The 23,985-nt window shown below is 43.9% G+C and overlaps 3 protein-coding genes across 3 annotated transcripts in view; 1 reads left to right on the top strand and 2 right to left on the bottom strand.

Moving 5' to 3' along the window:
• fam171a1 (family with sequence similarity 171 member A1) overlaps positions 1-11,613 on the bottom strand; it is an 83,126-nt gene extending 71,513 nt beyond the window's left edge. The window contains exon 1 of the mRNA XM_063198629.1: positions 11,307-11,613. Coding sequence (XP_063054699.1) covers positions 11,307-11,415 — 109 coding nt within the window. The 5' untranslated portion in view covers positions 11,416-11,613. The remainder of the gene's footprint in view (positions 1-11,306) is intronic.
• A 953-nt stretch (positions 11,614-12,566) lies between these two features.
• Positions 12,567-14,347, top strand: LOC134448294 (uncharacterized). Its single transcript, XM_063197980.1, has 2 exons — positions 12,567-13,224; positions 13,901-14,347. Exons 1-2 carry the CDS (start codon positions 12,841-12,843, stop codon positions 14,273-14,275), a joined length of 759 nt encoding a protein of 252 aa, XP_063054050.1. The 5' UTR covers positions 12,567-12,840; the 3' UTR covers positions 14,276-14,347.
• A 798-nt stretch (positions 14,348-15,145) lies between these two features.
• Positions 15,146-23,985, bottom strand: part of LOC134448921 (nuclear factor 7, ovary-like) — a 30,888-nt gene continuing 22,048 nt past the window's right edge. The window contains exons 6-8 of the mRNA XM_063198628.1: positions 22,048-22,286; positions 16,298-16,640; positions 15,146-15,723 (exon numbers count right to left, since the gene is read on the bottom strand). Coding sequence (XP_063054698.1) covers positions 16,347-16,640; positions 22,048-22,286 — 533 coding nt within the window. The 3' untranslated portion in view covers positions 15,146-15,723; positions 16,298-16,346. The remainder of the gene's footprint in view (positions 15,724-16,297; positions 16,641-22,047; positions 22,287-23,985) is intronic.

The raw sequence follows: 23,985 nt of genomic DNA, 5'->3' as shown, positions 1-23,985 counted from the left end.
CTGGGGCCAATTAACTATCAAGTTCAAAGTTTTCCAAAAAAAGTTTACACAAAAAAGCTTTTCACGCAAATACCGGTACAGTACTTAGATTCACTAAGACGGACTTGACTGTTGACAGAAAATGTGTTAAGTTAATGCATGGACTGATGCATTTGACATGTTAAGAGCATATGTATCTTGTCACATGTTCACATGTGCAAAGATTCTACGGAAGTCTTAGTACATGAGGCCCCTTGTCAAAGAATGGGCATTATTTGTGTACATACAACTCCATACACCACTGCCAATTGGTCAAACCACAGCCCATGGGTCTGCCGGTCCGTTGCTAGCTCTTTGACATGTTTGCACGCACTGTACGTGTGTTGACCTTGTTTCTGGAGCAACAGACGCTTCGGACCTGATCCATTTTCGATGGCTACGTTAACATGACGTTTTTAATTCAGAAAGAATAATTCCAAATGAAATAATTATGTCGAGTTCACTTTGATCTTTCATTTAATTCTGAATTGTGAAGTGTTTACATGACGTCTTCAAAACGGAATTCAGCTTTATTTAGAATTAAAGTGTGAGTTAATTCTGAATTAAATGCCTCAAGTAAACGTAGCCACTGCCTCTCTCCAGTCGCGCTACTGGCCTATATTTTGGCCATTTGCATTGTAACAAATATTTAGCTCGTCATATTGTATAGCAGGGTGATACCATATCACACTACTCTACACCAGGGCTTTTTCTGAACGGGGAAATAGGGGCGCTCCACCCTCATACCTCCGCGGGTGCACCCTCATACTTCTTTTTTTTTTAATATATATAAATTACTTTTTTGAGCGCCCCTAGTAAATTCCCCCCTTCACCCTCCCACAACCTGCCATGATGGTCCCTCACGCCAAAAATGCCTAGAAAAAGTCCTCTACACTACACTGCAGACAGGACACACTCCTCCCCAGCTGGTGACCAGCGGTCCTCCACTTCCTCTGCCATTCCCCAATGATGACCTGTCACCAGGGCTGATTGATGGCCAGGCTGGCAGCCCATGGCTTATGGGGACATAGGACTCCAGTGACCTAGGCAACTCCAGCGCTCCTAGTGACAGGCCTTGCTATGCGTGTGTGCGTGTACGTGTGCATGTGTGTGTGTGGAGAGAGAGGGAGACTGTACACACATCTGTGTGTGTCTGCAATGTGTGTGTGTTTGTGTGTGTGTGTGTGTGTGTGTGTGTTTGTAAGCGCAATGCCCATGCGTATGTGTGAGCGTGACACTGTACACACGTGTGTGTGTGTGTGTGTGTGTGTGTGTGTGTGTGTGTGTGTGTGTGTGTGTGTGTGTGTGTGTGTGTGTGTGTGTGTGTGTGTGTGTGTGTGCGTGCGCGCGGGCAAGATTTTCGTGTGCGCTCTATTCAGCCCTGACCTCCTGGATTAATGTCCTGAGATATCATGGCTGTCACAGCGGGTTTATTTATGGTACGGAGGATGGATGTACTGTGTGTGTGTGGGTGTGTGTGTGTGTGTGTGCTTGTATGTGACTGTGTGTGTCCGCTAGTATCTCGTTACCATAAATATCATTGTAGGGTACATAACACCAGCAGATGGGGATGCACATTGTCTCATGAAAAACAAGTTGACATCACATAGAGGACAGAAGTGTGTGTGTGTGTTTTCAATCTCTATTGGAGACCTAAGGCACAGCACTAAAGGGGTTAACGGTCCCATTTACTGCCATCTTCTGTGTGTGTGTGTGTGTGTGTGTGTGTGTGTGTGTGTGTGTGTGTGTGTGTGTGTGTGTGTGTGTGTGTGTGTGTGGGTGTGCCAATCAGATTGCCTGGCGAGTATATGGATAATCCAGCAATTCAACCACACCAGGAAACAAGCAGCACAGAAGAGTACTGCATTGCAGTCACACAGGACTGAGAGAGGGGGGGGACTAGGAGAGAGAGCGCGAGAGCGAGAGAGAGAGAGAGAGAGAGAGAGAGAGAGAGAGAGAGAGAGAGAGAGAGAGAGAGAGAGAGAGAGAGAGAGGAAAGAGAGGAAAGAGAGGAAAGAGGGGGGTGGAAGGACAGAGGCAGAGAAACAGACAGAGGGAGTTAGTAAGGTCAGCAAAGAGGAGAGGAGAGGAGAGGAGAGGAGTCGAGTGGAGAGGAGAGGAGAGGAGAGGAGAGGAGAGGAGGAAAGGAGAGGAGGGGAGAGGGGGGGAGAGGAGAGGAGAGAGGAGATGAGAAGAGAGGAGAGGAGAGGAGAGGAGAGGAGAGGAGAGGAGAGAAGACAAGAGAGGAGAAGACAAGAGAGGAGAAGACAGGAGAGGAAAGGAAGAAAGGAGAGGAGAGGAGAGGGAAGACAGGAGGAAATGAGAGGAGAGACGAGGGTGAAGGAGAGAAGAGAAGAGGGGAAAAGAAAGCAGAGGAGGGAAAGAGAGAAGCAGGTGAGTTTGAGGAGGAGGGGAGGCGAATGGCGTGGGCAGTGAGAACTGGCGAATGCTTGGAGGGAAGAAGGGAACAGGGGGGAGGAGGAAGGGGAACAGGGGGGAGGAGGAAGGGGAACAGGGGGGCGGGGAGGAGGAAGGCAGACACGTTGCCACCCCCAGTGTCTAGCGCTTTCCAAACAACCATGACGCCAAGAGAACATGATACACATGGCAGAGCCAGACTGTGTGTGTGTGTGTTCCAGTTTGGTGTGCATATGTTCAGGTCTGTGGCTACCTTTGTGTGTGTTTGTGTGTGTGTGTGTTTGTGTGTGCGCTTGTGTGTGTGTGTGTGTTTCATCATTAACTGAGGGTGGAGACAGTGAGCTGCACTGCACTGGTTCTCACTAACCACAGGGTCATAGCCGATTGACCTACTCACACACACACACACACACACACACACACACACACAGGCACTACACACACGTCCAGCATTGATTGATCTACAGTTACACTGGAGCCTGGTGGATGGTGTGTGTGCGCGTGTGTGTGCGTGTGCGTGTGCGTGTGCGTGTGTGTGGAGCCTGGACTAGCCAGCACATGTATGTCTGGAAAAAGCCAGGCAGGCTATTGATTAACCCCCACAGGGCCTGAGGATGGATGGAGAGAGAAAGCATGTCTGTCTGGAGGAGGAAGAGAAGGAAGGAGAGGGAGAAGGAGAGGGAGAATGGAAGAGATGACAAGGCAAAGACATTAAGGGCCGTACACACACATCGTTGCTATTTACTGGCTTCTCGCTTGCTCGCCTACTCGCCTCTCTTTCATGGAACGTTCGCTGAAATTTCCCGCGGCTTTAACTGCCAATGAACAGGCGAGAAGTACTGAACTCTGCCTTCCAATTGGTAACTCGCTTACTCACCTCGCTCGAAGATAAAATATTTTCAACTCGGGATCCGCCCACATCGCATCGCTTGTACAGTACTCGCCTGCTAGTCTCGCTGGAACACATTGATATTCTATTGAGTTCATTCGCAAAGCGGGTAACTAGCAGCGACGTGTGTATACGGCCCTTTAGAGAGAGAGACAGAGAGAAATAAAGAAAGAAAGAAAGAAAGAAAGAAAGAGAGAGCGAGAGAGAGAGAAAGAGAGAGAGAGAGAGAAAGAGAGCAAAAGAAAGAGAGATGGTGAGAGAGACAGGGAGAGAGAGAGTAAGAGAGCGAGAGAAAGAGAGCGAGTGAGAGAGAGAGGAGAGAGAAGTAGAGATAGACAGAGACAAATGGAGAGAGAGAGACAGAGGTGGAGAGACAGAGGTGGAGAGAGAGAGACAGAGGTCATTGAAGGTCAGAAAGAGGAGGAGGAGGAAGAGGAAAACGAAGAGGAGGAGGAGGGTGAGGAGGATGAAGATGAGAAAGATGAGGAGGAGGGAGAAGAGGAGAGCGTATAAATAGCTTCATGGTATAAACAGGCTGTTATCGATGCAGCGTGCCTAACAGACAGCTGGGAGGGGGAGTGTGAGAGAGGAGGAGGGCCTGGCCTGGGACTGAAAACATTTGGAGAGAGAGGGCAGTCAGGAGGGGAGTGGACCAAACTGTTTACACACACACACACACACACACACACACACACACACACACACACACACACACGCGCACACGCGCACACACACACACACACACACACACACACACAGGCACATGGAAACACAGTTGAGCCACACACACACGGGCAAGCATAGTTGAGCATACACACGCACAAACAAACACACACACGCACACACACACACACACACACACACACAAAAACAAAAACACACACACACACACACACACACACACACACACACACACACTGGATGAGTAAGCAATCTCTGCCTTCTGCCTCAGCCAGTGCTTCGCTCCCTGCTCCGCCTCTTTGCAGACCTGACAGAGGAGAGCACACTCACTCCAGCAGCCTACAGTAGTGTGTGTGTGTGTGTGTGTGTGTGTGTGTGTGTGTGTGTGTGTGTGTGTGTGTGTGTGTGTGTGTGTGTGTGTGTGTGTGTGTGTGTGTGTGTGTGTGTGTGTGTGTGTGTGTGTTTTTGTGTAGGTCTGTGAAAGCATTGACGTCTCTTGCTGTATGTGGCATTCCTTCGAGGAGCTACTAGAGAGAGACAGAGTGTGTGTGTGTGTGTGTGTGTGTGTGTGTGTGTGTGTGTGTGTGTGTGTGTGTGGGTCTGTGAAAGCATTGACGTCTCTTACTGTAGGCATTCCTTCAAGGAGCTACTGGAGTGTGTGTGTGTGTGTGTGTGTGTGTGTGTGTGTGTGTGTGTGTGTGTGTGTGTGTGTGTGTGTGTGTGTGTGTGTGTGTGTGTGTGTGTGTGTGTTCGTGTTCCTGTTTCTCACAAATGGCTGAAGCAGATGTGGATCAGACAAGAAGGCAGGCAGCCTCGTATGCTACCCCTCTACTCCCTTCCCCCAACACACACACACACACACACACACACACACACACACACACACACACACACACACACACACACACACACACACACACACACACACACACACACACACACACACACACACACACACACACACACACGTAGGAAGGGAGGGAGAGAGAGAGATAGAGAGAGAAAAGAAAGAAAGAAAGAAAGAAAGAGAGAAGGCAAACTTGCAGTGTATTATCCACAGTCATTCTCCATCTCTCAGTCTCCACTCACATCCTCTCTCTCTCTCACTCACACTCACACACACACACACACACACACACACACACACACACACACACACACACACTTCCTGTCCCCCCCTAGTATACCACTGTCAGTCACAGTAGCCAGCCTCACTGTCACCTGCTGCAGGTCCCTTCCTCCAGTTCACTTCATGCAACACACATCTCACTATGGTGTCAATAGTCTGCGTACATGTACATCTGACTGGTAAAATGCTGTTACCAACACACACGCCATCCTCTGCAATCCATTACGACATAAAGATTATGACTCAGGATAACACACACACACACACACGCGCACGCACGCACGCACACACACACACACACGCGCGCGCCCACACACACACACAAGTGCTCGTTTACATACGTACGAGCAGACACTGGATGCAGGCCTAGAGGTGAACTCATCCATATTTCCATATGCAAATAGCTGTGTGTCTCTGAAGCCCCCCTGCCTCTCACTACAGCCCTCATCAGATCATGCGTGTCTTTGTTAGCGTGTACTACTCAATGAAAAATTATTTGAAAAACTACTCTATTCCAATACCCGTACTTACCACCCTTTCCGCACTGTGTTTGGGTACACAGGGCGTTCTATTTCCAATCACGGCGGTGAAGTGTACAGTACACTACCCGGATAACACCCTCAAACAAGTGTGGAGTTACCGTGCACTTTTCACACTCAATGACCGCCATATTTGTGTCATATCTGTCAAACTGCAGACTCGCCGTAATAACAGTATAGTTTTTGATTCCAAAGACAATCACTATGGGTATAAGAGGTAGGGGTAACTAAAAAAAAAAAGTCAACATAACGAACAGTATCTTCCATGATGAATTGTATTTTGACACGGGAGTGAGCGACAACCGTCATTTCCGTTAAGTGTATCAGACGGAACGCGAATCGGAATGTATTCGCCTTGAGAAACGCTGAGGGCGGAAAATGGTAATGTAACATGACACACATCACAGAAAGATTAGACAGGGATGTTGTGTTTTCTTTGATGAGGCACACCTTGCCTGCACATCAAGTAGCCACACACACACACACACACACACACACACACAGACAGACAGACAGACAGACAGACAGACAGACAGACAGACAGACAGACAGACAGACAGACAGACAGACAGACAGACAGACAGACAGACAGACAGACAGACAGACACACACACACACACGTCGTTTAATTTTTAACCTGAAATGTGTCAACAACACTGTTTGATCATGTGCCAGCTGCTCTTCAGCGTGGTGCCAGAGGGCACTACCAACGGCATTAGATTCTACAGTGATAAGGGCACATAATGAGTTGCCATGGGAACAAAGGTAAACAGTTCCGGTCTGAATAAATGGGCATACCATGAGCGTACAACATTGGCACAGCATAACAGTATTTTGTTTGTTGCAACAACATATTCAGCTTTCTATAGTGGCATGCCAAGGTAGGGGTGGGCGATATGGCAAAAATGTTGTATCACGATTTTTTAACATGAAATCACGATTTCGATTTTTTATCACGATCTTCCATCCAAAAAATAAAAACAACAAAAAACAACTTTCATATACTTGCAAATTGTAATTTGCAGTCAATAAAATGTTAACACACTGATGATACTCTCATAAAGTGTACAATTGGAAATTCCAATTGTACACTTTATGAGAGTATCATCAGTGTGTTAACATTTTATTGACTGCAAATTACAATTTGCAAGTATATGAAAGTTGTTTTTTGTTGTTTTTATTATTTGGAATACAATAATGTAAAGAATAAAGTGAAGACAACAACACAAGTGAGAAAACGTCACTCTGATACTGATAATAAACATCCTCACTGCAAGACGATCTATACGATTTCTCCACTATGGCAGATTCGAGACGATCTTTTACTCAATATCACGATTCACGATTTAATATCGTCATATCGCCCACCCCTAGCCAAGGGTAGCATGAGAAATACACAGCCGCATGTTGAAATGGAAATTGAAAATCTGTCCCAGCCGTGGCTCAATCGGCTGGGCACTCGACGGCTACACCGGCAACCCGGGTGATTGATGTGAGCACGAGATTGTAAATGTGTGTGTGTGTGTGTGTGTGTGTGTGTGTGTGTGTGTGTGTGTGTGTGTGTGTGTGTGTGTTTCAATGATTATACAGTGGGTGTGTGTGTGTGTGTGTGTGTGTTTATGGGTGCATTTTTGAATAGTTGTCTGTGCCTGTGTTTGCGCACTACTCTTCTCTGTGTGTGTGTGTGTTATTGTGCTGCCTATGATATGTTGGTGAGGGATTTTTCCTCTTCCACTAGGTCTGCATGAGAAACAACGAGAGAGAGAGAGAGAGAGAGAGAGAGAGAGAGAGAGAGAGAGAGAGAGAGAGAGAGAGAGAGAGAGAGAGAGAGAGGGAGAGAGAGAGAGAGAGAGAGAGAGTTTTAGACAGGCTGCACAGTGGTGAAGTATCTGACTTCCTGAGCCGTTTCAGACCAAGAAGTCCGGAATACAGCAGGAAAACCCCTAACAACTCCATTAAAGCACTCTTATTGCATGTGTGTGTGCATAGCATTGTGAGAAAGTGAGAAGGAAAAATAGTATGAGCCTACAAACTCGCACACACACACGCACATTCGCGCACGCACAATCACTCACACACACTCTCTCTCTCTCACGCGCGCACACACACACACACACACACACACACACACACACACACACTCACGCGCACACACACACACTCACGCGCACACACACACACACACACACACACACACTGTCCTAAAAGTGTGTGTCTCTCCAAACTACACATTAAACCAAGTGGTAAAAGTGCCTTTTAAGATCCCACATCAAGGCAGCTTTCCAAGATGACTACGGAGGCCGCATGCCAGTTCCTTCCCCAAGCAATGACCGTAATGGTATAATAGTGTGTGTGTGTGTGTGTGTGTGTGCGTGCGTGCTATATAATAGGCAAGCCAAGCCAACAGGATCAGTCGCCTTTTCAGAAACGGAAATACGTCAGAGGGTCCTCCTTAACACACTATGATGGGCTGAAATATATGAATTTGGCATCTTGGTGTTCTTGTGATTTGGGTGTTGCTTTTGCTAGCCTGTTCACTGAACACACACAGCAGAAGTGCTAAATAAAAATGTATGCTGCCCTTTGAACACATGTCTTTTCACGGTTCCATACGGCAGTATCCATTGAGTAGTGGCAATGGCACCGTCCCAAGAGAGTGAGTGAGTGAGACCACCACAGAACAAAAAAAAAACCAGCACCATAAGTTGATCAGCAGAGAGAGAAAGAGAGAGAGAGTGAGAGAGAGTGTGTGTGTGTGTGTGTGTGTGTCTGTGTGTGTGTGTGTGTGTGTGTGTGTGTGTGTGTGTGTGTGTGCAACACCACAGAACAAAAAAAAAACAAGCACCACAAGTTGATCAACAGCCGCAATGGAGGTACCATCATAACACTTGACAGCCAGCCACATATGAAATCACTCCTCACTGTGAAACGTGCTGACTGAGTAACACTGCATCTTCTGCTGTATTGTCAGAGCAGCAAAACAGCCATGCCACCACACCACTGTAGCTCGAACCCTCACATCTTTTATGGTTCAACCAGAGTGAACACAACTTTAGGGCACTGCTCAACAAAGCTAGCTGCACTCACTCACACTCGACATGTGCCTCATTGGCATTATGATTAAGCCACCCACCAACCAGGACGGATTACTGAACAGGCCTACTGGGCCCTGGCCCAAGGGCCCAAGAGTCAAGGGGGCCCTGAAGCACACGCACGCCTCAAAATTTCCATTCGCAAATTGTGTTAAAATCACTTTATTGACAACTGTATTTTCAAATTTCAAACTCCCAAACCCCCAACAGCATAGGATCTGGCCTGAAACCCTGCATGATTTTGTTAAAGGTGCACTGTGTAAAAATGCAATTTTCCCAGTCATAATGAATTGAATGGTGGTGGTAAGTATTCATGAAAGGTAGCATTTGTGAATGGGCAGTGTGAATTCTGGAATAAACAAATTAAAAATCGGCCCTGCCGTGGCCTAACGGTAGGGCACTTGTCTGCCATGCGGCCGACCCGGGTTCCATTCCCAGCCCGGGTCATTTGCCTGCCCCTTCCCATCTCTCTCCCCCTGCACTTCCTGTCCACCTCTCATACTGTCCTGTCATCAATAAAGTTGAAAAAGTCCAAAAAACAAGTATATGTGTATTAAAAAAAACTACCAAAAATCTTACACAATGCACATTTAACTAGCAACACCCATGAATGGGGGGGGAGACACGGGACTATATTCTTTTCTGGCCCAGGGGCCCACAGCGCCATAATCCGTCTCTGCAGTGCCCACCAGTAGTCACACTCCGTACCTTGGGGACCGGACGGACGGACGCCATATGCAGAGCTTGGGCATTCCTCCCACCCCATGCCATGTGCATTCCTGACAGGCAGTTACATCTATACACACCCCTGCCACAAATTGATACACGCATAACACACATTCACAACCATGGATTCTAACTAACACATTCACACAAGCAGACGCACACACGCACAGGGCCCACTCCATCCTCCTCATCTGCTGACAGAGGCACAGCAGCAGTACCTCCACACACTACACACACACACACACACACACACACACACACACACGCACACACACACACACACACACACACACACACACACACACACACACACACTACACACACTACACACACACACACACTACCCTGTGCTGTGTGCAGTGAAGAGGGCTTCCCTACCAGCCTCCCTGCCCCCACTTCACCGGATGCCCCAGAGCCACGACTGAACAATAGTAACCCCCCACGTCACTCACTCACACTCACACACACACACACACACACACACACACACACACACTCACACAGGCGCTACCCCACACACCCTCTCCAGAACGAATTAAGCTCTGTTTTAAGCGGGGGGCTCATCTGCTGCGGTGTCACACACATGTCATCTTGGTTATACACACACACACACACACACACACACTATACTAATGAAGTGAAAGGGGGCAGGACCATCTGCCAAAGCTTACTGTACTGATTGAGGGACCCCAATAAGAGAGGAAGCAGAGGGGGGGAAATACCACTCGTGTGTGTGTGTGTGTGTGTGTGTGTGTGTGTGTGTGTGTGTGTGTGTGTGTGTGTGTGTGTGTGTGTGTGTGTGTGTGTGTGTGTGTGTGTGTGTACTACTCGGGATAAATGCAGAAAGGGCAGAAACATGCCCGGCAAGTGTTAAAGCTGCCCCACATCTCCCTTGCTGCAATGCATCGTGGCTGCACCAGTCTAAATAAAGCACTGTTTTGCAACAGTTAGAAAAGCCAACTGGAAGCTAGAAGGCTATATCCACGCCAGTCAGCATTGCACCCCAACACGCACAAGCTTACCCTACTACAGCCAGCCAGTCAGCATTCACCATACACTGCAAAATAAACATTACTTTGCTGAATAATGTGTTTCCCCCCCCCCCCAGCATAATAATTGTGATTCTGAAGATGACCATGTTTATGATTTGTCATGTTTATGATTATGTCATGCGTAGGCCTATTATGTACATGTTTATGTATACAACAAAGCAAAAATAAATTAAAAAAATAGTTGATTGATCATTGTTCATAGTAGGTCTCAAATCATGAATTTGAAAATGAAATCCAAGCTGCTTTCTTGAAGCATATTAATCTGACTATCTACATGCCAAATGTTTTTTAAGAGATTGTTTTGGGGTGGATATTCATCACGCTTCCTTTCCACTAGGAAGGATGCTTCGATTTAGTCGTACCATCTTGAAGATGCATCATAAATTCATCTGCCCTCCTGTGTGAGGCTGAAATAATGGCACACAACTTGAAAAAAACCCTACATTCTTTCTTATCTTTCGATTATCGTCTACCAACGTTATGACTCTGAATACAGTGGTTAGGTTAGAGACAGAGTTAGGGAAAATCAGGATTTTCATTCTCCACGTTCAGCCCTATTATTAGCCGTCCCAAGTTAGCGGGCTAGCGAGTTTGATGTTACCCCAACTAAAATGGTTAACTGTTTTTCCAATACCTGGTAACGACATCCACCTTCGTCTGTGCCATCATTCCCCCACTAATAAACGATGTATCCGCATGATACATGTGAATAATGTTGTTTCGTAGAGCTTAATCAGTGTTAGTTGAAGGGATTTCTCTTACCTTTAGCATCACTATCCTTTTGCAGGGTTTTAGTAACCACTTTCCAGACATTACATCCCAAAAGGCAAAGCACAATCACCAAGGACCTGCTTGTGTCCGTGCAACGCATTGTTACGACTTCTCTTTAAAAGCAAATCTGGTCTTGAAAAGTGACTTCAAACCACCAAAACGTATCGTACTCCTTTGAGCTTCGGGTCCCCCTCCATATTTTGCTACATCAGCGACCGCTGCGTTTCTGATGTGTCTGCTATTGTATTCCAAAAAAGTAGGGATTGGAGCTACATCCTCCCCTGTCTTGCCGCCCTATCGGTCCCTTTCTTCTGTCCTGAAAAGAGTTCTCATGTCAGGGGAGAAACAGCTCCACCACTGTTAACTCTTCCATCACCATAAAACTTCCAGCACCCGGAAAATAGCGTGAATAGGGCGACACCTACCGGTTAACAAAACGTTCTGCTATCCGCTCATCAACTGGGGTTATTTCTGATGGATAGGCTACCTAGATGATTTAAGTTCATTCACTGCCTGGAATTGCATTTTAAAAAAAGGCCGTGCGGTTTAGACCAAAAGTGTCTGTGTGTGTGAGAGAGACTGTGTGCGTGTGTGTGTGTGTGTGTGTGTAGGCCTATGTTGGTGCGAGAATGTGTGTGCATGCGTGCCTGCCGTCTGAATGACAGCGTGTGTGTGTGTGTGTTATTGTGTGCATGTTGTGATCACATTGTTGGTTGGATGGGGCTGTTTCATGTTTGTAGCCTATTACGCCACCTTATTGTGAGAACTGGTGCAGACCTGACTGTTAGCATTGTATCTGTGGAAAAGCTTGGTCCTGCGGATTGTCAATAAACTTGACAAAGCAGTACAAAATAGATTCTTATTTAGTCACAATACCATTGCACTGCATTTCGATATACGCATACACATATATTTAATAATGTTTTCGGACCTATATCGCATTTTATTTTCACTGGTTTAATCTGGTGGTGTAGGGCAATGCTATGTCCAACTACATTTAAGGATAAATGAATGTGATGAGAGGAATTATTTATCCTTAGAAGGAGGACATCATGCATGTAAGATAGTAAGAAGGTAGAATAAAATTATGGATAGCCTTGGCTGACCTCTAGGAATGTATTCATTTGAAACGGCTTTCCATAACGCATTGGCCAAGTTGATGGGAATTATGACGTTTTCATTGATTGTGTGTAAAAGAACGTTATAAACAATGTATCAACATTCTGTTGAGCCTACTGTGCACATTTCTATGCTTGATTAATTACAGATTATGTGTAGTACTGATGTCAAGAAACAAGAGAGACTTAAAAAAAAATACACAAAGAAATCCACTGTTAGATTTTTGAATTATTAGTTTATTATATCATTAGATATTGTTGATTTGATAATATTTAGTGCTGCCTAAAAGACGTGGGAGAGAAGAAACAGCCATTATCAGACTGTCAAGTAATAAGATTGCTAGAAGGAGCAGCATGCGCGACTGATGAAGAAGATACAGTCAAAGTAGAAGCTGTAAAAGGTAAAGATGATGAGAACACTGGACCCGGGCCCTCCAGACTGCAGACGGAGAACCATAGCTGTGGAGGCTCCCACCCTCTGGATGATGTCCCTGGAGGAGACTGCCCTGCAGGCCCAGCGGGAGTGTGAGAAGGCCTGGTGGGTGGCAGAGGTGCGGGGTAAGAACATGCAGCTGGCAGTCCTCCTGGAGGAGAGGAGGATGCTTGCCGCTCTCCTGAAGAGGGAGCGGGATCAGCGCTATGCGGAGAGGAGATCAGTGGCGCTGGCAAGAGAACAGGAGAAGGCCCTGTGGACCAGGCTGACGATGGACGGGCTCGCTGTGGAGAAGAGGAACGGCATGATGGCCAACGCCAAACTCACACCCATGATGAGCAGTCAGGATCACGGACAGGTAGGGGGATACTGTGGCACACTCTGCCAATACACCTGTGACACATATGGGCAGCCGGCCATGAGGACACAGGTTCAAATCCGGCCGGAGTCCTCATATCCCAATCCTTCCCAAGCTCTCTCTCCTTCTCTCTCTCTCTCTCTGTCATAATGATATAAAATACCAATCATACATGTAAAAAAAATTATGGACAGGTAGTACAACCAAAGCCAAATCAAGATGGTATGGGGCCCCTAGGCTATACAGTATGCCACATGAGTACACCCCTCACATTTTTACAGATTTGTAAGTATATCTTTTCATAGAATCAAAATACAGCCATTAACGTTTTACAACATGTAACAAAAGTGAGTACACCCCAGATTAGATGATAAGAGAGATTCTGAGAAGGGGCTGTGGTGGCCCGAAACATCTCGAAATAAATGGCTAAGAATGACAGACTCGAAATGTCTGAGAAGGGGGCGTGTTTGCCCGAAACGTCTCGAATTGAGTGGCTTCATGGGCCAAATTTGGCCCGGGCCCGAGTTTGACATTCCCTGATCTAAGGGGTTGAATTGGGAGAATTGTATGTTTATCATTACAGCCATGCATTCAGCTGGGTGAAGAGTATTTAGTTTGGATGTCTGATTCTACTGAACACCTATTGGATTAATGGGCGTCTTTTCTGGTTTCACAGAATTTGCCTTCCAGCTCTGCAGGTCAACACGCCTCCATGACAGCACATGTGATCAAGGGATACGCCAGAGGTCTCACTGGACAGGCCCAGCAGCTCAGACCAGTGGCCAGAAGTGATGACGGCGGAGCTGTGATGAATAAAGGAAACACAACATATCACAACGCCATAACAGACATGATGAAGGCCCACAGGCAGGAGGCTCTGAGGCAGGAGCTGATGGAGAAGCAGAGAGTGAGGGAGAGAGAAGCAGAGGCAGTAGAGGCAGCAGAGGCCGGAGTGGGGGTCCAGAGCAGACTGCTGAGGTCCTGGAATCTGCTGCGCAAGTCCAACTGCTTTGGCAACCGGAGGAGACGACATGCAGCATCACAGGGCTGAGAGCTGAGAGCAGCAGGCGCAAAAGCAGAACATCATTACAGAAGTTACATTGAATACAAATATTTTCACAGATAAAAAGGTGCTGTTTTGACTTAATGTCTAGATAGAGGTGGTGTACATCTTCAGATACAGTCATCAGTTACTGAATGGAACATCTGAAAACATTGAGGTGGCATTGTTGGCAATGCTCAGAGTTGGTTGTGTCAAAGGGAAGGAGTGACAGTCCTGTACTTTGGGAAACAAGAGTAGCCTAACTCAGGACTGGACTGGGCCAAAAAAAAGAAAACTCAGCAGAAACCTCTCTGCCAGGCATTGAGAGACAATGAAGCAGGTGACAAGCATTTTTAGCGATCTAATATGAAGGCAATCATACAGTATTGGTAGCACTAGAAGACTATAGGACTTGACCTTTAGTCCAGTATCGTACCATAGAGGCTCCAGTATCTAGAGGTGTCATACCCGATAGCAACTTCCTGGAATCAGTTTCTCCGAAATAAATTGCTCGAAATACATAGATGTATGGGTTACATTTACTTAATTTTATTGTTGCACCAATACCATTTTTTGACTCGATACCGATACCCAATATCCGATTGTGCAGTATCAGCCGATACGATACCATACCGATACTACTCTGTTTGAAATGTTCTCATCACACACACACACACACACACACACACACACACACACACACACACACACACACACAGACACACACAGACACACACACACACACGCACACACACACACACACACACACACACACACACACACACACACACACACACACACACACACACACACTTCAAAACACTGAAATAGGCTTGGAAAATCTGTCTGCAAGAATCAGTAAATCTACATGGTACAAAATTCAAAACAGTTATTTTTAATTACAGAACAATACATAATTTATACAGCAACATTAAGTTCAAGGCAAATATTTGGTGTATAAAAGTGCCATACTAAAGTGGTAACAATTGAAGACTGAAGGTAGTTAACGAAACAAAAAAATATATGTGTATAGTATTCATTACACAGTATTCATTATTATTATTATACAGTCTCTCTCTTCCCCTCTGTCTCTTTGCCTGTTTCTCTCTCTCTCTCTCTCTCTCTCTCTCTCTCTCTCTCTCTCTCTCTCTCTCTCTCTCTCTCTCTCTCTCTCTCTCTTACGGTAGGGACACATAGACGAGAATTTGGCCAAGCGAAGCGAACTTCGCCATTCATTCCTATGAGAGAGGCGAAGGCAAGCGAACAGGAGCGAAGCGAAATCATTAAACCAAGTTTAATGTTATGCAAATGAGGAGGGAATTCGCCTGCAGCGGTCCAACCAAATCAACAATATAACTGTGACATTCCATTTGATTCGCCACGACGACCTGATGACGGTTGAGCTGCCAATGAATTTTGCCTCTCTTCACCTTGCTCGCTTCACCTCCTATGTGTCCCTACCGTTACACACACACACAAATACACACGCACACACACACACACACACACACACACACACACACACACACACACACACACACACACACACACACACACACACGCGCGCACACACACAGATATATATACAGTACCTATTCAGGAACAGTCAACAACAACAATAACAATAATAGATGACACAATCATAAGCAGAGGTTTGGAATGAACCATTAGATCAGTGCATGAACGAAGGAGATAGTCAGGAAGAGCCAGCTAGCTAATCCAGTAGTTCCAAAACGTTTTCAGTGGGGACCTCCCTATGGACTTAAGAATATTTTAAGAATATTCTTAGCGTAGCAATGGATTTCTAGCAGTATTATCGGTCAAACTATTAATGGAAAATCTAGCAATATTAATGGACAAAAATTGCCTAGCCTAAAGCAATAGTTTGTCCACTAATATTGCTAGATTCTCCACTAATGGTTTGTCCGATTATATTACTAGAAATAGACCGGACAGCATACAGTACATCTATTAACCATACAAGTGAATACAAGTCCCTTTTGTCTGCGACCCCCCCCCCCCCTTCAGTACCTCTGCGACCCCCTTAAGGGTCACGACCCCCAGTTTGGGAACCACTGGGCTAATCCACCACTACAACTGGCTTCTCCGTCACCACCTGGAGTGGAGCCCGTACGCAGAAGTTGTAGAAGAAGGGAAAGACCTTCTCTGTGAAGGTGTGCGTCATGCTGCACAGGCAGGTGTCCATGAGGGCGTCGTGGAAGGACACTTCCCCTCGGTCCCAGTCCAGCGTCACCCGCAGCCTGCGCACGTGCGGAGCCACGGCCAACGTGGTGGGCACCTGCTGGGGGGACTGGATCTTGTACTCTCCCATCGCATACCACAGGCTCCACACACCGTTCCAGATGGCCTGGCCCTGAGAAGTAGAGTAGAGAAGAGTAGAGTAGAGTACAGTAGAGCAGAGCAGAATAGAGTAGAGCAGAGTAGAGTAGAGTAGAGTACTTTTATTAATCCTGAGGACAATTAAGGTGTCTGACAGTTCTACATGAATACACAAATTACTGATTCTTGAGAAAGTGGCTAAAACAGGTTGCAATCTTGAAAGAAAAAAACGAAGTGAATTACAAAATAATATGGTATATCCTCGTAGACAAAGGTCTTGGCTTTTCAGAAATGTACAAGGCCAATCTCCCCATTTTTATTTTTTTTCAGAAATCAGGTTTTGCTCTGATCATACCTTGTTTTTTGTCAACACCGTCAGACACAATTAAAAGCAATAACAAGTGTATTGATTTGGTTGCATATGTATCTGGAGTTTTTAAGTGATTGTGTGTGTTTTTTGGTTCACACATACGCCTTTAAATGTTGAAAATTCACTTTCATTCTATTTTAATACTGCTTCATGTGTTCCCAGGTGAAAACGTGGTTCAATTTAGTACAATAAAAGCATGACTGAAGTGTACTTAGCATGTTAAAAGTGCACTCGTGCTTTTTGTGCTAAGAAAAAGTATGTTTACAATATGCTTATTTAAAGTGTACTTAAAATTAGATGTATTTAAGTTGCTCTCAAAGAAAGTACACTTAGCGAACCATACTTCAAGTGCACTTCGAAGATGTTTGGCTAAAGTGTATTTAGAGGAATATACTAATAGTGTTCTAATAGTGAACTTACTAAAAGTGTATTTTTTAAAAACATATTGCAATTGTACTTTTTTAAAGTGCAATATGATAACACTTCACCCAAATGTCTTTGAAGTGTGATTTTCTATAGTGCGCTTTAAAGTAAATCGCTTTAACATATTGCAAGTACACTTTTTCTAAGTGCACCATGATTGTACTTCACCCAAATATCTTCAAAGTGTGCTTACACAAAGTGCATTTACCCATGATGCACCATCATACATGTCTCAGCATGCAATGCACTTCTTGGAGCTAAATTTCTCAAACAGAAAGCCATTTATCCTGAAGGAATATTTTTGGTTTGCATGAAAATATTACTCATTGTTATATTCTGTGTTTATTGTAGGAGTTTTAAAATTTTAAAGTGGTACACAAAAAATGACCATGTTCCCACCGTCATTATGATGGTCACGTATATGTTCTGGTATATATAGGCTCACCCTTCCCATGATATCATGGAGAGAGGTAAGTTGGAACTAGTTGTTCAAACAAAGAATAGAGGATCACCAATAATGATCAATTTAAGTGATCAACTGCAGGAAGGTGGAATAAGATTGTAATAAAGTGAAATGTGTATCTGAAATCTCTGTAACATTGCAATGACTGTAAATATCAGTCGTGTTAGGCATACATACTGTATCACTACTGTGACATGTGGCTGTGTGTAATGTACAAGCTCTGAGGACCAGCATGGATTGTAGTATTACATTTATATTATTTCATGTACTTGGGAGTGTACTGTAAATATACTTCAAGCATACCTGTTATATATTTACAATACTTAATATGATATACCTTTTACATACTTAAAATGTTCCAATGTTGTCCAAAGAAGCATGAAGTTAATATACTTTTATTGAACTTCTAGTAACAATAAAATGTTATAGAAGTGTACTCAAGCACACTATTAATGCCATACGAATGCATGAAAAGCATGTTTGGAGCATACTTTCAAAAGTATGCTTGTAGTGCACTTAAAGTTGTCCAAAAGCGGTGCCAATTTAGCATCCTCAGTGTGCTGCAAGTGTGCTGAAGTACTGCTTTAGTAGTGCTTCAGCGCACTAATAGTGCAATGAAGCGCACTTTAAATCGCCGAAAATAGTACACTTTGTACTAAGTACGGTCAAAAAAAGTACACTTTAAGTATATGGGTTTTTCACCTGGGTTCTAATTTAAAAATATGTGCTGTCAGGCAATGCTTATTTAATGCCTAAATAGATCAAACAATTTTTTGTAATTTCACAAATATTCGTGTAGGATTAAATTTGCTATTACTTTGATAATTCAACAACTCCAAAGGAACATTTTGTAAGCACATTCATTTAAAATGTCCAAAACTCCTTCTTACGGTGGTGACTTAAAAACTGACGGTGGTGACAGTAATCTGAAGGTGGTGAAAGTGACCTAATTATTACCTACATTTAGCAAAATAAATAGCCCTCTCAAGTCAATGACATCTAGCATAAACACTTTATTTTTGTGTGTGCACAGTATGTTTGTGCATGTGTTTTTTCTTCATTTGTTAGATACTCTAGGAAGTAGGCCTAGATTATTGAAAATGTGGCATAAACAGGTTTTAAGATGTTCAAATCCAAAATATAGAGGTGTATTATCAAAGATGAAGGTCTTGGCTGTGCAGTGAATGTATTGGCCAAGCTCCCCATGTTTTACATTTTTCATAAAATGGGCTCTTTCTTGGTTTTGTCACCAGCGTCAGACAGAATTAGAAGTAAAAAAATATGTTTACTGTATTTAAGTTAATTACTTTTACAATTCAACATAATTGTAGATACATATTGGAAGCATATTCTTAAAACTTGTCAAAAACATGTAAAACACATGCTTTTTTGTGAACTACATCAGATGTCACCACCGTCAGGTTTTGTGACAAAAAAATCCTCCAAATGCACCTCAGTGGAGGCTGGAGTATAAGTTTGGCTCACAATTATTACTAACATGTCTGGTAATGTTTCATTAACCAGCACAATTTAGTAAAATATGGAACAAGATGATGAGCGGAACGAAATCGGACGGTGGTGACATCTGACGGTGTGAGACAAAAAAACACTCTTTTACATATTATGCATTTTTTGCTCACATTAGCCACTTCGTTTTCGCTCTGTTTCTTTGGGGCTTCATGCCGCTTCTGAAAAAGTATATATAATTAACATTAATGTAACATAATACTATTAAAACACCCGACGGTGTTGACAGTTTATGGTTGGGACAGTACCAGAGAAAATAGTAAACTTACAGGAGCTTCAGTGATGGTGAAGTATTTAGAAGTGCTAAAGGTTTGAAAAGGGGTCCTAAGTAATGACAATGACCTTGTGCATACCTGACTTTATTGTCTTTTTAAAAAAATCTGACGGTGGTGACTAATATGGTGGACAAACTATGAGCAATCAGAAAATAGTAGTAAATATTGCTCTACACGCGCTATGTGCATATCTGCAGAACCACTTCAATATGGACTTTCACATCATGGTGATATTATTCAATAATATCCGTGATTTTTACATTTTAAGTCAATTGAAATGATGATGTCTGTCCTTGGGACAGCTGTTTTTACAGGGTGTGGGCAGGTTTATAGCCATGAAAAGTAATAAAATCACACTTAAATATTTCAAACGACTGTACATATGTGTAACAGACCCCTGGGTCTTTACCTGGATTCTTTTTGTTCATGAAAATGTAGTTTATTTTCAACAGAATTGACAATTTTGTTGTCAAATGACACACACAGCAGTTATTTGAATTGGGATTTGTAAGAACCATTTGAACACTAATGCATATGGTAAAGCACTACAATCATAATGACCTACAATACATCGTGTTTTGTCCAGTTTTCCACGTACCATGGATGGCATGGCATATTTGAGGTGTAAAATATTGAAATATATTTTTAGACTGAGGGCACATAGATGTGTGGCAACAAATATATTTTACATATTTCTACGGCACTGAAAAAGTTGAGCTTACGTACTGCAAAATATTGGGTAACCACAGGAAAGTGACATATTTCATATTTTTGTCTTCAACATCTCCAAGTTATGTGTGAACCTTTCGGCTGCAGCTCCTCTACCATCTGAGCCATCACCGCCTTCAACAATAAAGATTGACAAGTAATACATTGCTACCTTCTGGCTAGGTACCAGAGGGAGTTGTCCCTGACCATAAAAACAGTAGGCATATTGGTATATATTAGATAGACAGACATACTGGTGTACTGAAGTGTCAAAATGTGCCTGTTCAAGGCATATTGCACCCATCTGTGTATACTGCCCCCTTGTGGGTGAAGTATAAAAAGGGAAGCCTGCAGAAGTTATAAATTGCTTTTATAATGACGGATTGTGCATCATGCTTAAAGGGACACTGTGTGAGAATTTTAGTTGTTTATATACAGAATTCATGCTGCCCATTCGCTAATGTCACCTTTTTCATGAATACTTACCACCACCATCCAATTGTAAGTATTCATTATGAATGGAAAAATTGCACTTTTCATACATGAAAAGGGGGATCATCTCCATGGTCCGCCATTTTGAATTTCCAAAAATAGCCATTTTTAGCTGTAAAAATGACTCTACTTGGACCATACTAGAAAATATTTGTTCATTACTCAGTAAATGTTCATGTAAAGATCAAATTTGGCAATAGGCAGCCCAGTTTCAATGAGCAGCATAGTTGCAGTACCTTTTTTGACCATTTCCTGCACAGTGTCCCTTTAAGAAGCCCAGGTGGAACAGTGCAAGTGAACGGTTTTGTGGTGTAGGGCTCTACATATTCCATGTTTTCTTGAGAAATGTAATCTATACATTTATCTGCAGATTGGATGGTTCATGTAACCAAATTATTATGTTGCTGTCAAACCCTGCTCTTAGTGTTGTGCGTTACCAGTGGTTCACATGGAAACACTGTTACATGTGTGCTCCTGTATATTTAATGTGTTATTCATCTGTTTTTCATTTTTTTATTCATTATTATCTTGTTTTTCTTTTTTATATTGGCCTGTGCGTTGTGTATCTTCTTTGAACCTTGTGTCTGGAAATAAAGTTGATGATGATATTTCAAGTAGAATGGAGCAGGTGGCCTGCACACGTTGAATCTTTGTTTGCAGGTGCAGCTATCTCAATGGAAATCCCTTGAAAATTATAGAAGAAGCGCAACACTGCTACAAGTACGGTGAAGGTTTTAATGTCAAAGCGGACGTTTCGGTCAGTCAGACCTTCATCTGAGTGACTCTGTCTGCATCCTCTGATGAAGGTCTGACTGACCGAAACGTTAGCTTTCACATTAAAACCATGACCGTAATTGTAGCAGTGTTGCGCTTCTTTTATAATTTCCAGTTGATGATGATATTGTTACCTTGTGGCAGTTGGACTCATTGATGATGCCCAGGGACCAGAGGGAGTTGTCCCCCACCTCCACGTCCCAGTGGGACAATAATTTAATCTGTATTTATATTCAAATGTATACTTACTTATATCTACTAATTTACTAATATAATATCTACATAGATCTTATGGCAGCTGGGCTCGTTGATAATGTCCAGACACCAGTAGGTTAGGAGTCTGGGCTGTGTCATTACACAGGTTATGTACATAGTCTTTAATAAGATAAATGGATAGACATATTGTTACCTTGTGGCAGTTGGACTCGTTGATGATGCCCAGGTACCAGAGAGAGTTGTCCCCCACCTCCACGTCCCAGTGGTGGCGGCCCGAGTCGAAGCCCTCCTTGCCCAGCACACAGTGGTAGAAGTCGAAACGCTCCAGGTTGTCCGGCACATCTCCCGCGTCGTCGCTGTATATCACACTGGTCAGCTCCTTGGTCATCACCAGGTGAGGCCCGGCCGTGTTGGGGTCCAGGATCACCGGCGCTGAGAAAGAGAATTAAAGGAGCACTACATTAGCCTGGGCGAATAGCCGACTGTTGACTCCGTCAATCAGTCTGGCAAAAGCCATGAGGAATCCGTCTCCGTGGACGATGGGAGATGGTCTGATCTTACTCTATCATTTCAATTAATTGAAGTTCCAAACTCAAATTAAAACCCATATTGTGCTTTATTAGCATGCCTGTTACGTTATAGCGTCGCAAAAGCATACAAATAACAAAACGAAAGTGTGAATATAGTTACCTTAGCCAATCAGTAACGGAGCTCGCGGGTGAGTTCTACGTCACCACTCTCAACTGTTTGCTGATTGGCGAAACACTGAGAGAACCGAGCTCGAGGCTTTTGCCAGACGATGTGCGGAGCCAAAATCTTTGGGTGGAGTACAGAGGATGGCGTCGCGAGGCTAGCACTACATGACTTTCTAAAAAAAAATGTTTCGTTCATGACAAGGTGAGGCCCTGCTGTGTTAGGGTCCAGAATCACCGGCGCTGACGAGGAGAATTAAAGGAGCACTACATGACTTTCTGTAAAAATAATTAATATCTGTAGTAGCAAAGCCTTCGTTTCATTTTTACTGGTACGATCTGTTCCTTTTTAAGTTTTCAGCAGTGAACTACGTGAGTAGGAGGATACAGCTTCAAAGAAGTTGCCTCTGATAAGAAGCATAGAGGAGTTTTTCTCTCCCCTGACCTTTGTGAGCCCTGCAATTTTCCCTTTTTGTGTTCCTCATTAAAAACAGCCGTAGTGGAAAGAAGAGACAGAGAGAGTACAGAAGCTGAGCAAAGAGCATTTTCTCTGGACATATCAATGTCTTTCTCCTTTTGCGAAAGTCAACTGTACCCTGATCTGACTGTCTAGTCTCGTTGCGTATTGTCAAATGAATTAGTTTTTTGAACACTTTCTAAAATAGTGTTTCTCAACAGGGGCGGTACAGTCGTCCAGGGGGCGTTGGGGAGCCCTAAGGGAAGGATACAGTTGAGAGGGAGCGGTGCTTAGTTGCCATTGGAGGCATAGAGTGCTTTCCAATATGCTACCTTGCGTCCTCCACTTGTGCTTGTGGCCTCGCCCCGCCTTCTGGCCCCACCTCCGTGGAGAAAACAATACAGTTTTCCCGCTGTCAGCCTAGCCAAAACAATTTTTGGGGGACTATTCTTAATTCACCATCCAGTATGCAAATGAGAAAATGACTTTACAATTGAGCTTTTGCGAGATCTTGAAATATAATGCTGCTGTCAGTGATGTCATCATGACATATTACTTCCTGGTACGAGGTCACAAGCACAAGTGGAGGACGCAAGGTGGCATATTGGAACGCACCCATAGTCTATTTAAATTTGTACAGTTTTTCTGGTACTCTGGTTCTGGTACTTCACACACAATTCTGGAAACATCTCACCCATTTCCCAACTCCCCTAACCAATGTCACTGAACAATAAACACAATTCCTTCTTTACACTCAAATTTCAGTTTTAAAACACACTCTTTTCAGAACACTACACACAATTCTCTGGGTTAGACACAATTTTCATGAAGAAAATTCCTGGTTCTCGCATGGAGCACAATGTCATTCAAAATACTAAAATCAACTGCCATACTATGTTCACTTCCTCATCACATGGGCCAACTCTCTTCATATCTGTTTACTATCTGAAATCATCACCCCATAAGGAGACACATTGCATGT

The sequence above is a fragment of the Engraulis encrasicolus genome, chromosome 5 (genome assembly GCF_034702125.1).
Source record: "Engraulis encrasicolus isolate BLACKSEA-1 chromosome 5, IST_EnEncr_1.0, whole genome shotgun sequence".
Classification (NCBI taxonomy): Eukaryota; Metazoa; Chordata; class Actinopteri; order Clupeiformes; family Engraulidae; genus Engraulis; species Engraulis encrasicolus.
This window is presented reverse-complemented; position numbering and strand designations above follow the sequence as displayed.

Excerpts from the sequence above, each read along its gene's own strand:
- LOC134448294 (XM_063197980.1), top strand. The coding sequence starts at position 12,841 with ATGATGAGAACACTGGACCCGGGCCCTCCAGACTGCAGACGGAGAACC. Across the intron at positions 13,225-13,900 it reads GCAGTCAGGATCACGGACAG|AATTTGCCTTCCAGCTCTGC; the intron begins GTAGGGGGATAC and ends CTGGTTTCACAG.